Raw genomic sequence first — 21,866 nt, 5'->3', positions numbered from 1 at the left:
ATTCCACTCGATCCAAAGTTGCCTCTAATTAGTTTATAGCAAGTAGGACATAAATATAATAGCAGTCTCTGGTTTAGTTTCTTCTTTGGCATGTATTTTGAAACGATGAAAAGAGTTTTTGTGCACACTGTCTGTTTTATGTCAAAAATAAACAGAAAGAAAGGTTGCTTTAACATTTCATTCCTGGTTTATTTGTTTGGTAGTAGTATAAACACTAAATGCAGATTTATGAATTGTGGGGAAAGCAAATCAATAATAAAAGAAGCTTTAATAGAAGAAATCGGGCAGTAATTGGCCTTTTTCCATCAGTCTCCAAACAATTCTATGCTGATTTAATGCTGCACACAGCGTGAGCCAGCAAACAGGGCAATGGAGGGAGTTTGTTATCACAGAATCTAGTCAAAATAACACCACTATGCAAAATACGACTCCAGTAAAATTAGAACAAGCTCATTTCAGCAGCCATGTGGAGAATTTAGATCATGGAAAGGAACAAACTGATATGATTGTCCAACGTCTGTGACCCAGGTGCTAAAGTGAGTTTTCTGATGTTCTTGTATGAATGGTATGTGTTTGGTTGGCTGACTGAGATGTATTGTGAAAGGGCTCTGTGGAAATTATAAAGCTAAACTCTTCATGAAAGTTAAAAACCTAAATAGTGCCTTATATTGTCCTTTATCTGCTGATGTGGTTCTCCTATCCGAACGATCTTATTCTGTGGCTGCTTCTTCCACTTCTGCTGCCTACGGTGTGCAGCAGGGTTCAGTTTTGGGGCCTGTATTGTTTCTGTTCCACCTGTTTCTTCTTCAGTTCATTTTTAATGCATCTACTGTATTTTAAGATGTTTCTAAGCTACAGATCCTCTGTGGGTGCTTAGAATCTATTAAAAAGTTGGATAGCACACCATTTTCTCCAAATTAATGACAAAAACAGAAACCCTTCTTTGGGCCCCAAACAGATTTATGCCTAGTGTAATGACACTCTAGGTCCTTTTGCAATTGTTGCCAAGTCTTCCACGAGGAACATTGGAGGTGACTATTTTTACCTTGGATGTTCATATTAAATCTCTGCTACATTCTTGTTTTTACTCACTTGAACTCACTTGGTCTGAAATGAAGATTGTTGTTAATGCCTTCATTTCATTGTATTCTGATTACTGTAATTCTCTGTTCACTTGTCTTAACAGAATCTCCTTGTAATGTTTGCGGGTTCCCAGATAGTTTTCTACATGTCCACATGTCACACAGATGTTGTACTGTTGTATTGGCTCCCCATGAACTTCACCGTCCTGTGTAAGATTCTGGTTTTGACATTTAGAGCACCTCATGGACAAGCACCAGCATACATCAATGAACTTTTACATCAACATTATCCCCAGCAAGACCCTGAGATCATGTAAGGCAGAGAACTAAAAATGACAGCGCTTTTGCAACAGTGCCCACCTGAACCTTATTTTTTTTAAGTGTTTTTTGAATAGATTTTTACTTTTACAGTTGTGCAAAATAATATTAATTGTGTCAGACCCTTTTGGATTTTTATATTAATGTAAAATGAAGTTAAACCTATTTTCAAATTGTATAATCAGGATTTTAAAAAAAACTATAAAAAAATTCATTAACAGATGATTTGACCCACTGATTCAGCTCTAAACATAACATCTCTGACATTCAGTGATTATTGAAATGCAGGTTGAGTTGTTGAAGTCGTTTTCATTCTGAAAGACTTTTGTCACCACAAGGCACACTGCAGCACGCTCCAAATGCCAAGTGCTGCTTCCGCCATCCTGAGTCAACAGCTTCCTGGACTCCATTCATCCCTTCCTGTGTCCATCCATTCATGACTGCTCTCATCTCCATACAGCTGGCTTTTTTGGCACAACAACTCTTTCAATTAAACAACAATGCAGAAAACAACCCAACAGTGGGTCCGTGGTGCAAACTAACTATTTCCATATTTCATGTGCACCTAATTTTCATGCACATACGGCACACTGAGAACCAGCAGGCAGTAGGCTTATAATTGGGGCACCCATAAATAAGATAGAGAGCAACACCTGGATTTCTGCTGATTTGTTTTGCAGGAGATGCATGTGTAAATAAACTGGTGGCATTTCATTTTAATAACGCTGTACTCTGCTGGTGTCATCTCGCCTTCTTTCACCTTTAAATAACTTCTTCGCACTCTAATGTGTGTGTGTGTGTGTGTGTGTGTGTGTGTGTGTGTGTGTGTGTGTGTGTCTCAAAAACAAAACTGGACTAGCTGATAAACATACCGATGTTCATATAGAAAAAAAGAAAAAGAAAAAAAAAATCAATACTCATCTACTCCATCTGCTGCAACTCTCACAAAGCTTGCTGATGGAAATAAAAGCCTTTATGCGCGTGGTTGTATGCATCACATTGTGAGGAATGTAGACCCCTATTAATCTGAACACTGACTAAATTCAGTGGACTTTGAATATGAGGATTGTTTTGCGCATAATGAGACACGACTGCACTGTAAAGTTAAGAATACGGGACCAATAAAGCGGAAAGGAACTTAGAGAGATACATAAACTGAAGAGAAGTGCCCACTTTTGTGAGTCATGCCAAATACGAGGAGGGAGACGCAGGTAGATTGTGCATCATATTAGTCTGAATGACAGTCTTGTGGGGCATCCCCTCCCACATACTGGCACAGGATATTCTTGCTGAGAGGAACAAATGCCGGGGGAGAACCAAAAGTCTGATTCAGGATCAGTGTGTCATTCAACACTAGTGTTCTTCAATCTGGAGAAAAAAACCAAGACTGAATCTGTTACAGTCTGGAAGCAACAAAACTAATTTCTCCCTGACTCAGTGACCCCACCGATGCTAATGTTTTCCCTTTATTTGTAGCTTAAACATGACTTATTCCCTCAGGTCACACTGATTTAAGAGGTAAACAGTTTAATGACAGATGAAGGGGTTGTGACGATGACACATGCAGCTCCACGATGGCTCAAAACTTCAGCATAGCCAAGTTCCCGTCCAAAATAATGAGGACAAGATGCGTAGCCAAACTCTGAACTCGGTGCCCAATTTCCAAAACAATCCTAAATGTTGCCCATTACAGCTCAAAAACTATACTGTTGCCATTTGGACCAGCCATGTTCAATAAGCTCTGCGTGGAAAGCGTCCAAAATATCTGCATATGGCCCAGCTGATAAATTAACTTGATGCTCATAAGCTTGCCTCATGGGGAATAATTCTGGATGAACAAGCTTCTAATCATTTTTGTTAATTTTTGGTTTGCAACCTTTTGACTTTTTGCGTATTTGTTGTCATGCCTGGAGAAAGAGAGAGCTGTGGGCGTAGTGACAAAGCCAGCAGGCGCTGGGCCACCGGGCTTCGAGGTAGCCCAGTTTCCACAGCAGGTGCAGAACCATCATGGAGCAGACCCACACCGCTTTGGCCTGCTCACCATTTCCAGCCTTAGACACCGCTGCACCCCCATGGGACTGCCTGCTAAGAATAGAAGCCACCATGAGCCTCTGTCCTTCTCCATGTGTCGGTGTGTGTAGACATGCATATCCTTCAGGCTGCTCATGCTGCACATACTACAAATTGCAGAAAGACATGCTTAAAACAACTGTGACATCACCTGAGCCTTACTGAAACAGTGACTGGACTGAAACGATGACCCAGAAAAAAAAAAGACACATTACACATCTCAGTGATTCTAAGCAGTGTTTTAAAAGTCTTATGTCACTCTCAGGCTTCCCAAGCTTGCTTGCATGAAGTTTGACAAGCAGGAGGAACATGGAAGCAGTTAGTGTCCAATGTATTTGGAGTATGGCAATGGCATTTTTTTAAAAAGCACATTTCATGACATGTAAACTCAATGTACTCAACATAGAAGATCAAAACATAAAAAACATGTGCAGGTTTACAGTGCCTTAAGGCAGAATGAGGGAAAAAGTCTGGGTGTCTGACCAGATGTGGCACCATGTTTAGTCTTTTATTGTTAGGGTTAGGAACACAGATGTGGCTCTTTCACAAGTTCAACAACAAATAAAATACGCTTGTAAGACTTCGTGGCTTGATGCTTCATGCTTTCTTGACACAAATTTGGAAGTACCTCGTGCCTTCAGACAGTCTCTTCTCTGAGGCTTTCGTGGTGTTGCGCTAACATTTCAGGGATATTAATAGTGATGTGAACAAAATAAAAGAAAGACAGAAAGTGCAGAGGGAAAGGTTACATCTGTTGTTTGACTATCCATGGAGCACCTCACGCTGATGCTTTTTACTTCTTGAGAATTACAGTGGTGAGTGACGGAAGCGGAGCTTTTTCCAGCTCTTGAACACAAGTCTGTAGTTTCCATAAAGCGACCAGCAGCAATTATCCTACTTGTTCACATGAGTCAGGACTCCCTTGTATGGTGATATCAGCTCATGCTAATTGGTGTTCAGGAACAGGCATATGTACCACTGGCTTGCAGTCACTCAAGCCCAAATGCCAAAAGTCTTTCTGACAGCATACATGTACCTAAGAGGTCTCAAAGGAGCAGAATTTGTCAGCATGCCATGTGCAGTCTGTCAGTCTCTAAAAGCCAAGAGGAGACTCTGAAAAGACAGGATGCGTAGCGCTGTGCTGTCTTTGGAAACACTATAATTTACATTGTGTGTATGTGTGTGCGCATGCACGTGTTGCAAGTAAGGTGGACTCCCCTCAAGACTAGAGGAAGCAGACTCTTTAATATTTCAGAGCAGTGATAAATAAGTCAGACAGACTGCAGACAGATAAGGTGACTCTGTGGGCTGGGGCGAGGGGGTGCAGGGAGGATGACGAGGAGGGGGACAGAGGTATAAAAGCAAAGGGAAGGGGGGAAATAGATATAGCAAGGTGGCGAGAGATACACCAGGTAATAGAGCAAAAAATGAGAAGACAGGTGGAATAGCAATGGGGAAAACACAAAAGAAAAACGAGACATCACTGGCAAAAAAACAGAAGAAGAGGGGAATATCTGCTTTAAAACCTACTTTAAAACATTTCAGCATACAGCGAGTATGTAATAGACAATCACACCTAAAATAGTTCAACAGATCAATCAAGTCTGTGATGCAGACGAAGAAACCCTGTCCTTCACTGTTCCCAATTCCTCCCTCACACACAACCTCCAGCTGCACCTCCAGCACGAAGCTGGAGACACTCGGGGCGAATGACAGACTTTGATTTCTGTTTCTGCGGACAAAAGGGATCACGAGGGGATCCAAAAGTGAGAAGAGATGAGTAGGTGAGGCGGAAGGAAGGGGGGGAGTGGATGCAGCGATGGAAGGGAGGGGACGAGAGGGAGAGAAAACAGAGACAGTTACTGTAGGGAAAGGTCAACAGAGGCACAGAGCAAGTGTGAGAGAGGAGATGAAAAACAGGCCGAAAGAGGTGGAAAAGTACGGCATGCTTTCTTGAGGGGGAGGAACTGCCCCATGGTGCCGTGGCCTTCGGTCTGGCAGACTTATGATCAAAAGATGATAAAGCTCCACTGGCACTTCAGCCTTGTAACTTGCTATGTTTAGCTTCTGTCAGCTCTTTGCTTCAGACAGATTCCTTAAGTCTGTGAACCTACATAGTGCAAACAGGAGTTTTGCTGCCGTCCTGGAAAATCTTTAGGCTCCGAGCAAGGCACTGCCTTTCAGCCCATCCGGTTTTATCCTCATCTCCTTTGAAAGAAATAGTTTCTTGCCCGCCTTTTCTCCACCTCCAAACAGCAGCTTTAAGCTCCCTCTTCCACTATCTTCACTTATACTTCTGTAAGCCAGGAGCATTTTTATTTGTCTGTCAGTCCCTCAGAGGGCTGAACGATATATCGCATTTGCGATAATATCGCGACATGATCAAGTGCAATTTTCTAACCGCAAAGGCTGCGATTATACTGCGATTATAAGGCTGTCCAAATTACTACCATATCCCAGAATTCATAGCGCGGCCCAGCCAAACTCCAGTTTCCAGCAATGGCGGCCGCTACTAAGTTTTAAAATTACTCATACTAATCTTTCTGGGTCACAAAATAAACTTTTAACATATTTTCAGGCGAGAAAGTAGTTGTGTAAACATCAAATATCTGCTCAGTTTATCAAGATATCCCATATTTGCAAAAGTGCTTCGACGTTTTCAGAGGCGTCTGCTACCCACCAGCTCGACAGCTAGCCGGGAGCTCGAGGGTTACTGATGCGGCCGAGAACGGCACAACTCCCGGCACATCATTTTCAGATCACCGCGGAGTTTCGCTGCTCGGGTTAAACGTAATATATAAGTCACTTAGACAACCTAAAAATGTTATTGTTGGGCTTTTTTCAGTGTTTTGTTTGTTCGTGAGTAAATCGGTTTGGCTGAGATTAAAGTTATTAGATTAGATAAAATAAAACTTTATTAATCCCCCGGGTGGGTTCCTCCTTGGTTTTCACACAGCTGACTAAACGTCAAACAGAAAACTTATTAAACAGAAGTATGAGACAGTCGAGAATTTACACCAGTGTCTGGTTATATTTTAGATAGCAAGAAGCAGACGGCCGAGTTTATTAAACTCCACCGAGACAGCGGTGACGCTAATCAGAACTAGCCTTCTGATTAGCTAATCAGAAGGCTAGACCGTCCAATTTCACGCCTTTAAACTTTAAAGGCGTGTTTGTGTGTGTGTTTATACAATTGCTATTATGTTTGCACTTTATGTGTAATGTTACTGACTGCAGAGATCAGTAAGATGTGTGTATTTTTTATTTATTAGTTTTATTTATTTAATATTATTTTTTAATTGAATGACTGTCTAGTAGTTCACAGATGTCGAAAAACTGAGTGTGGTAAAGCCACTGATTTTTTTTATGTATATTTCTGCAATCTGCACATTGTACTGACTTTCATTTTAATGTTTACACCAGGGTTCCTTGTCAGCACTTTATGCTCAGATGTTTGTAAGCTAAAAATAAACTATTGTGTATGTTCAAATATACTGTTGTGATTGAAGAAGTTAAATAAAAATGTCAGTCATCAATTCATGCATCACCTCATGTCATCATAACAGAGGTCTGTCTTCCAGGAAAGAACAGTTTAAAATTAATGTAATATAGTATTGGCCATACTATATGATGTATTGCTTGTCTTTGTTTAATAATACAGAAGACAAAGACCTTAAAAAATAATCGCATATCGCATCGCAATCGCAATATTGGGGCAAAAAAATCGCAATTAGATTATTTTCCATAATCGTTCAGCCCTAGTCCCTCTCATCTCCGCAACTCTCTCCCTCTCTTTCTGTCCTCTTTCTCTCTCCTTCCCTAAATAAAGGCACATTTCAACCAAGCCATTATTTTCCCCTTTTTTCTCTCACCCTCAATAAAGCATCTCTCCCCTTCTGAGCAGCATTAGTATAGCTACCAGCTCTGCTTCTGGATAAACTCATTAAATCAACTCAGGAAGAAGGCAACATACATATTTCTCTGGGTAAGATGAAGGTACTGGACGGTTAAGCAGATACAGGGTTAGAGAAATCTAAAAAAAAAGGCCCCCCAGAAAGGAAAAAGATAGCTTAATTGAACAATTAAACACATACAAATGATCAGGATGTGGATGATGTAAAAAAAGAATAAGAATCCACAGAGAGAATTTAATCCCACTATCCCCAGTGGGATTATGGTAAATCTAACCTGCCCTGCTGTCTCTTCTGCTCCTTATAGCCTCAGCTCAGAGTTGAAGAGTGCAGGGATCCTGTGAGCCTTGAGGTGTTAGCATTATCCCTATAAGGTTCCTCTGCACCACAGTAATCAATTACTATTCCTGCTTATCTGCCTCTAAAACTACCCATCCATCCAAAGCCATCACCAGCCCATGATCCAGAGCACAGGGAAGGAAAGATCCTTTAATCGACACACAGGATGTGATGTGTTTGAATAGCATTCTGCAAAACTTTTTAGGCAAACTACTAAAATGAGACTTAAAAGACCATAAATAGTATGTTAAATAAAAAAGGATTTGAAGTTATATTTTGCATAACAGATTTGCTCTCGGTCAATCATCAGAGTGAGGCAGCAGTACATGATTGTTCCAAGGATTTCAGAAAACTGGCCACAGAATGAATCTGAGAGTGATCAGACGCCTCTCTGATTGTGTCACATAAATCAAGGGCAAGAAAACTAAACTTTCCAACAACAGTGAAATGTTTGTCCTGTTTGGCAGTGTACCAGTGGATGTGGCAGTATGCAGTCATCACATTGCCACAGTTTAATTTATATTATTCCAATAACTATTTTGGGGCCAATGACTCGCCAAAACCACACTAAAAATCAGAAAGACACAAACACTCTGGATCAAGGTCCTTCACTGTGAAGATCTGTTGTTTTTAAATCTGAATGATTACTTGGGTGGTAAAATAAACGAAGCAATATCAAAACCTTTGAACATTTGTAACCCTTTCATTTTTCCATTTGGGTACATTGGCTGAAGTGTACGCCTTCACACTTTTTAATATTCATTGTTTTCAAACTTGTAGCTTTACTTATTAAGTCTGCGTCATCAATCAACATGTTATCCATTTGAAAGCTGTATGTTGCAATTTCAGGGCAGCACAGTAGTTAGCACTGCTGGATCCCACAGTGGGTTTGAATCCACCTCTTGGCCTGGGTCTTTCTGCGTGGAGTTTGCCTGTTCTCCCCATGTCCCCATGGCTTCCCCACAGTCCAAAGGCATGCAGTTAGCAGGGTTAGGTTAACTGGTGATAATAAATTGGCTGCAGGTGTGAATGTGAGCGCAAATGGTTGTCTGTCTTTCTGTGCCCTGCTACCAACTGGTGACCTGTCCAGGGTGTACACTGCCTCTTGAACTACGGCAACTGGAATAGGCTCCAGCTGCCCCCTGCGACCCTGAACAGGAAAAGAGGAAGAAAGTAATAGATGGATGTTTTCAGTTCCACATTAGTATTAAATGCTGGTACATACTGAGATGTAAAGCAATGATAGTTTTAAACAAGAAAAAAGCCATGACATTTTTTATAACAGAAAGCACTTAGTGCTGTTATAAAAAATGAAGCTAATTTAGGTCACTAGGGTTAGAGGATATCACCAACCTGTTTCAGACTCTCTGAATGAGACCAACAACACCTCATGAGGCTTCATATATGCACTCAGTAGCTCACACTTCCACAGACAGGCTACGTGCAGGCCTTGCTCTAAACTTGCAGTGCCCTTCAGTCCCTGCTGGCATGCTTTAAGATTACACAAACAAAAAAGGTCAGACCAATAAAGATTGGAATTAACTCGCAATCCTATTGGAAGATTACGTTTATTTATTGCAGTTACTCTAATGAACATGTACACGTTTCCCCAGTCTGTTTACAAAAAAGCCTCAATCTGCTTCTTTACCCTTCTACACCGTCTTCATTTTTCCCTTCCAATTATATCTTCAACCTCATCTGTTTGCTCTTTAGAATAAACAACTTCATCTAAAGATTGCAGAGCAGATTGTTCACCCAAAAGCCTTACTAGTTTTAGATTAGTGCCTCCTTTTCTTTTTTTTCTTTTTTTTAACAGGAAACTCATTGAGGAGCGTTGTGCAGGGGGAATGAGGGGAAAAAAATCCTACGATCATGAATCTCAAAGGGCCATAATCAAGATTTCATGGCAGAGATCCAGCAAGACCCTGATATACAAACATAGATCGTCTGCCTGGGAATGAATGGACATCACACACACACACAAATGTGTGCATAACGTCCCTCTGCCTCCCAATTTTAATCACAAGCACAAGTTAATGACATTCTGTGGAGTCTGGTCTTTTTTATCATATCCCATGAGCTTTTCTTATAGCATAAATTAAAGACAACCTGGCTCAGGATTGGTTCACCGCCGGGTTTATTCCAAGGTTTGTAGCTCACCGTTCTTCCCCTGAATAGAAACCATGTGTAATAATCAAGCATTCATATCAGCTGCATTCCTTTTGTCTGGGTAGATCCAGTATGTGTGCAGCACATGTGTTTGGCAGACCGTCTGCAGCATGCTAACTTTAAATATACACACACCGACAGAAAAAGAAAAAAACAATTCAAATTGAGATAGGGGAGAAATCTCATTTTATAAATAAAAAAAACAAACCATTCAGTCTTTTATGGGCAACAAGGATTAAGTGGTTAACTCTGTGTTGCCTCACAGCAACAAGGCTGGGGCCTTTCTGTGTGGAGTTTGCATGTTCTCCCTGTGGGTTTCTTCCAGGTAAGCTAATTTCATCCCAGGTAAATTGGTGGATGTGAGAGTGTGCGGTGGCCTGTCGCCCTATTTCACCCAAATGGGTAGATCCAGCCTTCCTGCAACCCTGAGCTGGTTAAGAAAATTGCTTAATGGTTTGACAGTTTGTTATGAGTGACCTTGGAAGCTTAAAAATTATCTAAGTTGGCTCACTCCACATCTGGGCATTTATACTGATAAGAGGCAGTGGCACACATCCAGCAGGCCTGTTTTCTTTTTAGGAGGATGCACCTGCCCTACCCGCAGGTCCAATTGGAGGAAGAGCCACAACTGTGAGCTATACAAATATCATGGCTCAGGCTCTTTGCGCACACAATCACACCAATGTTGCTAACTCTGAACAGCTGCAGCTCGCTACCTCCTCTTAGCCAACATTCTTCTCCCGCCATCCTTCACTGCCAGCGAGCAGGCAAACTCCAACTGACTCGTCTATTTTCCCAATCACACGCAGACAAACAAACAATTGAGTAGCTGGCGCTCGCATACAGGGTTAGGCTTCTGGAGCTGGATTCAAATTGTAGACAATGCTGTGTGAGCATTTTTTCACTTCAGCGCTTTATATAACAGCCATCCACATGAACGCAGCCCCTCTCAAAAACAAAATGCAGCAGCCGGGTTCCAACCATGTGATTAGATTTAGAGACTGTTAATCACCTAGAAACACACATAAGACAGTCTAATAGCATTTTCTTTTGAGTGCTGCTATAGTGCATTCAGAGCAAGATTTGTAGCTTTGCTATGTTTGAAACTGGATTTTAAAGCTATACTTTGAATGCATCTTTTGGTATTTAAAACTAGGGGAAAGCATCACATAGGGTAGCATTCTTGCTCACCATGAGCGTGGAAAGCAGCTGGCATGGCAGCGGGAGGGACAGGTTGACATGGCCTTGAAGGCGAAGAGCTTGTGCGGCTTTCACTCACTGCCAACCCCCCTCGGAGACAGGAGGAGTCGGAAAGAGGGGATTGAAAGGGTGATAAAGGGAAAACAGGGTGACAGACGGGTGGTTGGGGGGGGGCTGTCACCAAAACACAACAGCTCTATTACCAAACCCACCATATAGCAACATCACAGCTCAGACTAGCCCTGCCCGATTAAGAGTGGGTGGGGGACAAAGAAAAGGCGAGCATCGCAAAGCTAAAACTTTGCAAATGACTCTCAAGTTGAGACCTCCTCTAAGAAGCACCACACGCACAGCGTGATGTCATGTGACGTGTTCGTGTGAAAGGTGACCTTGTGGCCTCTTTCTGCTTGGAGGAAGCTGTATATTTAGTTGGTGGGGTTTAGCTGAAGTGTTTGACAGCAAGGGTGTTAAATTATTGAGTAGTCAGTGCCAGCAGGGAAGGATGGCACACTGAGGCTGAAGAAGGTCCTCTTATCTGGTGCTACATGCTGTTGGCAAACACATACACACACGCACAGTCCTGACACACAAGTACACACACCCATCAAACCTGAGAAATATATTTTTTAATATTTTACTAAATGCTCTTATCTTTTAAAGAGAGTGGAAGGGTTTAAGGCTATGCAGAGGCAAAGAAAATGTTAGTACAATTGAAAGACTGTACTAACATTTATTTCATGTAAAATGATGACAGAGGACAAGAGGAGATTACAGATGTTTACTCCAGGGCCAAACATTTAGGCTAGCTGACAGGCAGCAGCCTCATTCATTCATTTATTTGCTGCGTTTCACTCCTTGAATCCACTCCTCAGTCGCTCCCTGACAGTCTTGTCACCACAAATAAGGCGAACCTGACTACCCGGGACAAATTACCAAAAGGTCAGAAGACTTTTCGGCAGAACTCTCTGGCTGTCTGTTCTCTCCACTGCTGCACAAGTATTTTCCGAGAGAGCATGACCTCCCTGTACTCTCCACTTTCTGCTTCACTTGAATTCAAGGAGGGGCTGAAATGTTGCGTGTCAGCTTTCATCACAAGTGACAGAACTGGGTACAACAGGGTAAGAGTAATAATGAGCAGTCATACTGATTAGAATTAGATCCATTTCTCTCTTTTTAAAAAAAAAAAAAAAAGTTTAATAAAAGCAGTTTATGATGCAGTTTAAGAGCTGCTGCTAATGCTTTAGCCTCATCGGACTTCCAGAAAAGACTACAGCAGCACCACTGCACTCTGAATCCAATTATTTCCAATGGCTTGCACTGGGCTACGATGGTCTGTCAGTGCACTGATCAAAGGGCTAGTTGAACTTTAACCACTGCGCGCTGTGACTAATACCCAAGTGGTCAATAGAAACAAGGCTTCCAGTTGGACGTCAATAGACCAAAGTGGAGAAAAGCTGATATTGTGTGCCTGAATTCCCTGAATTAAACTGCACTGGTTTGCTTTATTTTTTAAACCCTGTTAGTAAAGTCCCATCTTGGAAAGATGTTTTAAAGATGTCAGGTTGCTTGTTGATGGTAGGCAATCTTTTTATTTAGAGACAACTTAAGCTTGTTTGTATGTAGCTCAGTAGCTCTATAGTTTAAAGTTTTCTTAAAAGCTAAAAAAAACTGAGTGTTTGATGTGACAACACTGTTCAGACTTCTTCGCTTATGGAGGAGTGGTTATAAAACAACAAACCTTCAAGTTAAATTTCATTTTGGAGAGACTACAAAAATCGCAGCGAGCCAAATCTACCGTGTAGGGCGGGTGGTGATCAAAGACTATACTCATGTGGCCAAAACAGCATAAAATTTTAGGACATTACAGAAGAGCTTTGCACCATCTTACCATCTGGAGTGAATTCTCAGTGCACAACTCCATGACTGATTTGACGTTTAAAAGAGATTAGCATTTCCTTCTCGGCATAACCTAGCTGTCATCAGCTGTCATGGTCATTGATTTGAAGGTCTGTTAATTTGACACTAAAGGTTTCCCTTTCTGAACAAGTTTGAGGTCTACAAGTCGGCTACAAGCAGTCCGAGGAGACGACCTTCGAGGAGAGAACAGCCAAATTTAAATACAGTATGGTTTTTGGTTTTTTTTATGTGCAAAGTAACAGAATTTTATCATTGCAACTTGTATTTAGAAGACGAGCATGAGGGTTTTTCAAATGTTTCCCTGTTTTGCTCAGCTCTGGCTTCCCCAGCGTACCGAACCCAGGAGCAAGCACAGCAAATTGTATCTGAAATCCACATGACTCTCAATAGTGTGTTCCAGCATGCAAACAGCACAGTGGGCAATGGGCTGGCTGGCAGAACCGGTGCACCACATGAGACAAACTTATATCTGAAGTCTGCAATGACTGATTTATTGTCAGCGTTGGCACTATTTTCACACACTAGTTTCCATTTACTCTTGCTTTAGAGCTGTTTTGGGCAAAATCCTGAAGAAAATGCTGCTTTCCTTAGCTGCTAGACATCAGCTGTACTGTCCAGTTAGGGCTTTTTTTGTTTGCCCAAAAGCACCACTGATGAGAGCAGTGTAAGTGAACCAAAAAGTTGAACTATTAAAAGCTCAGAAGAGCAGAGGTGAATAAAACACTTGTGCAATTCCTTTAACATAATAATACTTAATATAGCTGATTACAACCTTTTGATTGTTTGCATTCAGCATTATTCATGTGACACTGGAGCATGCTTAGTGTGTTATATAAACTTTCTGAGTGTACTTGATGTGAAGCAGGCGGTTCTTCTTAATAGGTTTTTGGTGAATTTGAGCTTCTTGCTCAAGTCTTCTCTCTCTCTAACATCAAACTGCCCCTCTCTCCAACTGCGTCCTCTGCAAGCTTGCAACACACACAAATCAAATCAAATCACTTTTTATTGTCACATCACATGTGCAGGCACACTGGCACAGCACATGCGAGTGAACTTCTTGTGTGCGAGCCCCACAAGCAACAGAGATGTGCAAACACAACAACACAAACGAGCAAAATACAAGAATGGCCAACCTGAAACTAATAAATATATGTACAATATATAATAGTGTATGCATTTCTGGATGTGTATACTAAATATTTTCCTACGTGTGTGTGTGTGTGTGTGTGTGTGTGTGTGTGTGTGTGTGTGTGTGTGTGTGTGTGTGTGTGTGTATACACACACATTAATATTCATACACCCAGGCACATGTTGGTGTCCTTGGTCTTGCTACTCCTTCTCGCTCTCTCTATTTGCTCTCTCTCTCTCTAATCCTGTAATGCCAACAGTGCAATTAGTCACATGCCGAGTCTTCTTTCATCTCTCCAGTGAGAGTGAGCTCAGGAGAAATTCAAACGGCTCGGTATCTACCCTTCTGGGGTAAAACACAAACATGTACATAGCCGCATTAAAATACCTCAAATTCAAACAACAGCTTGTCTGACTATAACGTGTCCTTGGGGTTTAAAAGGTGAACCATCATCGATCCCTTTTAAAAGTCTTGTCTTCTTTGCAACTCAAGGAACTGCACTAAACTTGAAAGCAAGTTTAGCCTTAAACTGAAGCAAAGGTAAACTCAGGACAAGCTAAGACTGAAAGGAGTCCTCTAAAAATGATCACCGTCCCTGTGGTTTCGACGTTATTTGTGCTTCTTTGCTCTGAACTCGCCGCAGTCACCTCCTTCACAGTTAGGAGCCGTATCTATCACAACCCACTCACAAACTCCACTGATCGAAACAGCATGAGAGAGCGAGCTGTGATGGAAATCCACAGAACAAAAACTTAAAAGGATAGGGAAACAGACGGCAAGAGAAAGCCCCCGCATTCAGGTTAAACAGGCTTATAGTTAATGTCTTCTCTATGCTCTACAGTTAAGGTAATTTTGCACTGCCTGAAGCCACAACCTGAGAGTGAGACGGGGAGGAGTGAAGTACGGCTCACTCTCTACATCCTGGTAAAGGAACAAATGGCTCATGTTGCCATTAAATGGACAGAGAGCCCAGGGTTATCACTTTCATGCAGGTTATTCCCACGTGTCAGCTAAAAATCAATCTCCATTTAACTGATAAATCTCCTCACTGAGCCAGTATCTAATATGACTGGGACAGCCGAAGGTATGCTCACATTAAACACCGATTTTTAACACTTTGGAAATTGAATTTGCATTGTGTGTGTGTGTGTGTGTGTGTGTGTGTGTGTGTGTGTGTGTGTGTGTGTGTGTGTGTGTGTTGCAAAAAGATAATGAAAGAAAAAAGGAGATTTCCAGATGTTATCAATCGCTCACTGATAATTTATTTATCTGGTAGTAAACTGATTGGTTCCAGTGAATTGGCAAAACATCAAACGAATGAAGACATCCATCTTCTGTTGCTACCTTCTATCCTCCAACCGGCTGAAAACGAACCGCAGTACAGGCTGGCCATCTGAATTCATCTTAATTTGGCATATGATGTGCTTTTCAGAAGAATGCACAGATAGCAACATTAAAGAAACGGCTCACGCTCTAAACTTAATTTATCATGAAGTGAGAAAAAGCACAAAGGAAGACTTGGAGGTTCTGTAACTGGGAAAAAGATGGCAGACAAAGAACGGCAGTGAGCTTGTCAACATCCTGAAAGAGTAATCAGAGCGATGATGATGTGAACCGCCACTTTGACTCAGAACTTTTAGAATAAAAATCAGAGCAAAAACAGGAAGTAAACACTGCCTTGAGTGGAAGTTATCAGCTTTATATTCGGGCAGCCATATGCACAAGTAATCATGTTATCACGGGTGGGCAGACCTTTTATTGTATCAAATCATGCACTCATTCACTACTTGCATTCAGGCAATTCTATGAAAGTCTTGTATTGTGAGCTCTTTGGCTAAACACAAAAACTATTGGACACTTGGACAGCGCAGTTTGGTAATATAAAAACAAATTTTGCAGCCATTTACATTTGGATGCACCAATCTTCTTCCTCTCACCTGTCTATGTTTTTATGGTTTTCTTTCTATTCCATGCTTGGGTAATGACCATCAGTTGTACGCTACTTCTTGTGAGGCCTTGTACCATACTTTGCGTCTACTGAAACGGCCTAAGTAATTCACTACACAGATCCAGTCATGTGAAAAGTAAAGTTTCTCACCGGACTCCTGAGAGAAACAAAGTACATCCATACTGCAGCCAGGTAAACTGCACCTCTAGAAAAGTGGAAGGTTTGGTAAGCTTGCTGTTCTGGAGCATTTAGTTTACGGTTAAAACTAAGCTACAATCTTCCCAGGAATGGGCATCCCCAAAAACTCAGACCGTGCAATGTTCAGAGGGCATGTTTAAAGTTCATGACAGCAGAATCAGAAAAAGACTGAACAAGTGTGGCTTGTTTGGACAGCTTCTCTAAAAAGAACATGGCACCCTGGCATAGGTTTACAAAGCTGCATCTGATTAAACCACAAGATACTGTATCTGGAGCAACATCCTTTGGACAGCTGAGACCAACTTGGAGACGTTTGCTGTAATGCAGAATGTCTGATTTGGAGAAAACCAAACACAGCATGTGAGCACAAACACCTCATACCAGCTGTCAAGCATGGTAGTAGAGGAGCTACGATTGCCACCTTGCAGTCACCAAGTCTGAACATGAACTCCTCTGTATACTAAAGTATTCTAGAGTTTCTCGTGAGACCATATTTCTCACAGATAAAGGTTGTGCTAGCACGACAATTATCCCAAGCACACCAGCAAATCTGCAACAGAATACTTGAAAAAGAAAAGAATAAAAATGTTGCAATGAGCCAGTAAAAAAGTCCAGACCTCAACCTGACTGAAATGTTGTGGTGGGGCTTTAAGAGAGCTGCGTATAAACAAATGCCTACAAACCTCAATGAACTGAAGCAATCCTGCAAATAAGACTGGGGAAAAAAAATCCTCCACAATGATGTGAGACACTGATAAAGTCATGCAAAAAACAACTGGTTCAAGTTAATGCTGCTAAATAGTGGTTCTGTGAGCTAATCACAAGGTATAGATAAGAAGCAGTTTCTCCACAGGACTCTATCATGTCAGGTGAAAACCATTTTACATGACTGTAAATAAAGAGCAATTATGGATGCAGCTTTTTAATTCAGTTTGACTTTTTGGAGAACAGCTATGCAAGCTGTTTGAAGCTTACTGCCTGCCTTTTCCAGCTACATCACTAAAAGCAGGAATGAGAAAGATACCAATCTTGTACTGATCAATTTCTTGGCAAGAAAGCATCTGTTTGCCTGTCAATAATAGGATACAGTAATTACAAGAGCGTTTAGTGCCTGCCCTCACTCACAGCACTGGTACATGCATTAACAATAACGGATTGCAGGAAGAAATTGAAAGCTTTGTGAAGCCAAGATGATGAATCAATATTATAAATACTAACCAGAGCTGGTATGCAGGTAAACTGTCAGCTGTTCTGATAAATCCTTCAATGTCCTTTTTCTTTAAAAAGACAGACATCACACACACATGTAGCCTCTTAGTAATGGGCATTGGCTGCTTTTCTTTATGTTATGGAATTATCCCGTTTTTTTACCTGACTTGGACATCAACACAGGCCACTTTTTTTTTAATTTCCTGTAATTAAATAGTTATCAGTTAACATTAATCAATTATATAACATAACCACTGGTGGCAGCCTTTATTGTAGTTTAAACTACAATTTCCTCCTCTGAGTTGATTGTATTTCTCTATTTTAGCATGCTCACACCCCAGTGAAAGTGGACTTTACATTTTTGTCCATTATGGGATTTGTAAACATCCAAGAAGGGCTAAAGTCTTGGATGCTAAAAAGATGCTGGCACAAGTCCGGCATTGCTTTAATGACTGTGTATATGTGGCCTGGATGAGCAGAGTGTGTGCGCATACGTGCGTGTGTAAAGAAATTGAAGCATTTGACACCTCACTAACAAGCCAGCTGAGACAGCCAGTATCCTGACGCTGCCTTGGGCCACACAGCATCACTCCGCTTAATGCCCTCTGGCTAAATAAATAAGTATAAATATAAAAATATCTACATCCACCAAAGAGAGGAAGTTTTTTATGTTTATTTATTTATTTATTTTCCGAAGGCTGCTGACTGGAAACCATTTTCCACACTTCAAAAGAGGGCGTGGGAATAAACCGATGCCCATGGACATGCAACAATAAAGCAGACTCTCACATCCAAAGGCAAATCCTAAGCATCTCTTCTCGCTCTTCCCACTCGCCACCGATGCTCTCCCACCCGTTTTCTCTCTTTTTTTCCCTTGGCAGATCAACAAACATATCTCCTACTTATTTTTCTTAAACACATGTATGGTGAGCTGTGGCAGCGCTAACAGGTTAGGCCACTGATCGCTAAAAATGAACTCCACAGAGGAGGGAAGGAAGCCATGAGGGGAAACCCAATCCAATGACCACTTTTGGTCAAAAAGCTGCAGCATCCAGCGTTGCGGCCTAAAATTTAATTTCCCCTAGTAGAAAAGCCACCTCGATGCCTTTAGCTGCCTATTTTTAGTATGTTATCATTTAGCCTCAATCAGAGTACAGCAGTCAACCTCAGGAGTGAAGATTGTTGCAGTGAGACAATAAAAAAATTTTAAAAAAGCACTGAGCTCCACCAGAAGTGGCTCATCAGAATGAAGAGAAGAGAAGAGAAGAGAAGAGAAGAGAAGAGAAGAGAAGAGAAGAGAAGAGAAGAGAAGAGAAGAGAAGAGAAGAGAAGAGAAGAGTCTATTGGAGTTTATGTTTCTTCTTCTTCTTTCTATTTGGTGGCTCTGTTGCATCAGCACTGTCAGCTGAGGGCACAGTCGAAGCCTCAGAAAACAATGCCCGAGCAGAGGCATGCTTCGACTTCATAATAAATCAGTGTTTTCATGTTCCCGCCTGACTGTGGCATCATGTCAAATGCTCTTTGTCCCTTTAACTGACAGCACTTTTTAAGGGTCTCATTGTGAGCTGCTTTGTCAGGCTGTTGCCTCGATGCCCTGACATTAATTAGCACCAAGGAAGCAGAAAGCAAAGGAGAACGGCTGTAACCAGCGGACTAGTGATCGATGTCATCTGTGTTTTTCCTCACAGTATGGGGCCCCGGATAGAATCTGAAAAAAATCTGAGTTTATCCTTCTCCTTCCAGCTATAATTGTGTTAGACTATGGGGGATGCATCCCTGCTTTGGACAAACAAACCCAAGAGAGATTGTTTTTGGAGAGAAATAAGCTGGAAATAAAGAGCATGCGTTCTAAAAGAAGACTCTCTCACAGGGAGGGTGAGTGTGTTTGCAGGGCTGTAACGAGACAACCCAGAAGCCCCAGTGTCGCTGTGCCTCTGTGTGTGTGTGTATGTGTGTGTGTGTGTGTCACTTGGTTTGTCCTAATTAAAGTCATAACTTGCACCCATCAATGACACGGGACGTCAAAGTGAATCCTGCCTAATTACTCGACCTCGAGTCCCTGTCTTAAAGAGTCTCCGTGTTAACACATTCAAGACATTCATTAGTTCAGTTTCTCCTTCCCCCGAATTGCATAATCCTGAATTAGTTTGTGTTTTATTAAATTACCACAGAGACAAAAAAAATACACAGGGTTCAAACTGAGGAAGGAAAATATCCCCTTCATCACTACACATTAACTCTATGTAACTTAATACACTGTAATAAATGATTTATGGGGTGGACTACATCGCTTTATCCGTTAGAAGTTATTTTAGGTGTATAGAAAGTAGATTTTTATCCCTCATATTTATACTTTATTTAAAAGTACAACGAGGACAGCTTCGGTTGAAATACAGAATAAGATCTCTGCTTTATTTAGTCTCATTCGTGCTTTTAATAAAGAAATAAAAGCAGGTCTAAGAAAAGGACCAGACATAACTCATTCAAACCCACACTTTAGCCCCCCTGGAGATCACTTTAATGTCCCCCTGGGTGCCCTACTCACCTCTCCTCCGTGGCCATCAAAAACCCCAAAGATTGACGGGTGACTCTTGTTGACGATGTCAGTGAGCACCTCGAACCTGTCCTCCATGTGATCTCGCCGGCCTTGGATGGAGTACACGGCCACGTTGTTACTCTTGAACTCCCAGGTCTTGGAGAACTCCGCGTCCAGGACGTCCAGCCCACCGAAGCGCTCGTTCTGCATCATCTCCGCCACTTTCCCCTTGACCATCTTGACCGCATCTCGGCTGGACTTGACGATGGTCTTCACTTCGTCCGTGTGGAAGAAGTAACTCCACAGAGCCAGGCTGATGCACAGCAAGAACAAGGTCTCCGGTCTGAGCAGAAAATAACGCATGATCCGACCTAATAGAGACAGCAGGGTCATTGTATCCTCTATCATTTATTTATTCACGCGCAGGAAATCGCGGCAGGTTGTGTGTCGCTCGCCCCCCCGCCGCAGATTTCACTCCATCGTCGCTGTTTTTGTTGTTGATGATGTTACCGTGTTTGGTTTGGTTAGCGGCGAAACATACACATTTAACCGAGCTACTCACGCCGGGAAACATTCAGGTTGTACTGGACCAACGAGTGACACTTCACTGGGACGTATCAGCGACCGAGGGGAGATAAAGAAGGAGAAGCGCGGTGCACCGGCTGGTTCCCTCTAGCATTCAGCCCAGCAGTGAGCCACCACCAACGGCTGTCCGCTGACCATCTGCCGCGGTCCGAGAACACGGACACTCCAGGCGGGAAACAGCAGCTTCTCCCCTCCGTTTGGACTTGAGGTTAAGCCAGTGTGTTGGCTAGAGTAAAGTTGTGGGCAGAGCCTGTCCCTCCCCGGCCAGCCCTGCTACTGTTTCCAGTCCTGAAATAGCAGCCTGTGCTGAAACCCTCACATTCCCAGCTGCCACACTGGCTGCGAAGCCCCCGCTGCTGCTTTCCTAAACGGCCGTGCTGCTTTCATGTGCAGCTCGTAAAGTTCGCCTTCAAAATTGTAGGAAATAATTGCATTTAAAATATCAACACTTACCCACAGACAACGCATAGTGATACCGTTTAAATAAGGGACCCCCCCCCCCCCAAAACAAACAAACAAACAAACAAACAAACAAATAAAATAAAATAAAATAAAATAAAAACCTATTCAACTGCAGCTGGTTACGTCTGAAAACAAGGTGATTAGGCGATGCAAAGAAATGTAATCTACAGCCGTTTAGATAAATAATTTAGATACATTTAGATAAATAAATAAATTAGTTAATTAATGTAATCACTTGAAAGAAAAGAACAGTTGTGTTGTGGCTAAAACTTAATAAGTTGTCGCATTCACTGGCTTAAAATTCAGTAGAGAAACCAATAAGAAAACTGCAGACTGTTTACAAAAATTAAATTATTGCAGCATTATGTTATTTCATCCAAATGTTATAAATTCTACTGCTCAATTATATATCAGCCATGCCTAAAATCTCACCAGGGGTTAAGCAAGACACCAAGAGAGAAACCGCACGGGAGATTTACGACAGAACTCGAAGGCGTCCAAGGACCAGTCATACCACAGGTGAGTCTGAAGACCTCCGTGAATCAATAATTTTAAACACATGCTAACACGCAGCATTTCATTATAAAATTAAATCAGATAAATAACCTTTCATTAGGCCCAGTGTGTTTGTGGCAAGGTAGAATTGTCATGTTATAGGACAAAAGGGGAGTTCCTGTATTAATGTCAGAAGTTCTTCTCAGCCCCCCCCCCCCCCACCACCACTAAAAAACAAACAAACAAACAAACAAACAAACAAACAAACCCAAACAAACTGAGAAAACTTGTAAAATTA

The 21,866-nt window shown here is 41.8% G+C and overlaps 1 protein-coding gene across 1 annotated transcript in view; it reads right to left on the bottom strand.

Annotated features, from left to right (window-relative positions):
* The window catches only part of ppm1lb (protein phosphatase, Mg2+/Mn2+ dependent, 1Lb), a 55,563-nt gene extending 34,665 nt beyond the window's left edge, over nt 1-20,898 (bottom strand). The window contains exon 1 of the mRNA XM_085371335.1: nt 20,036-20,898. Within this exon, the coding sequence (XP_085227461.1) occupies nt 20,036-20,434 (399 nt within the window). The 5' untranslated portion in view covers nt 20,435-20,898. The remainder of the gene's footprint in view (nt 1-20,035) is intronic.
* Nucleotides 20,899-21,866: the final 968 nt, after the last annotated feature.

Source organism: Diplotaxodon limnothrissa, linkage group LG14, assembly GCF_057381915.1.
Source record: "Diplotaxodon limnothrissa isolate DT_005_m linkage group LG14, D_limnothrissa_male_GT1.1, whole genome shotgun sequence".
In the NCBI taxonomy this organism is placed as follows: Eukaryota; Metazoa; Chordata; class Actinopteri; order Cichliformes; family Cichlidae; genus Diplotaxodon; species Diplotaxodon limnothrissa.
The sequence above is the reverse complement of the archived record's forward strand: the minus strand, read 5'-3'. Positions and strand labels throughout refer to the sequence as shown.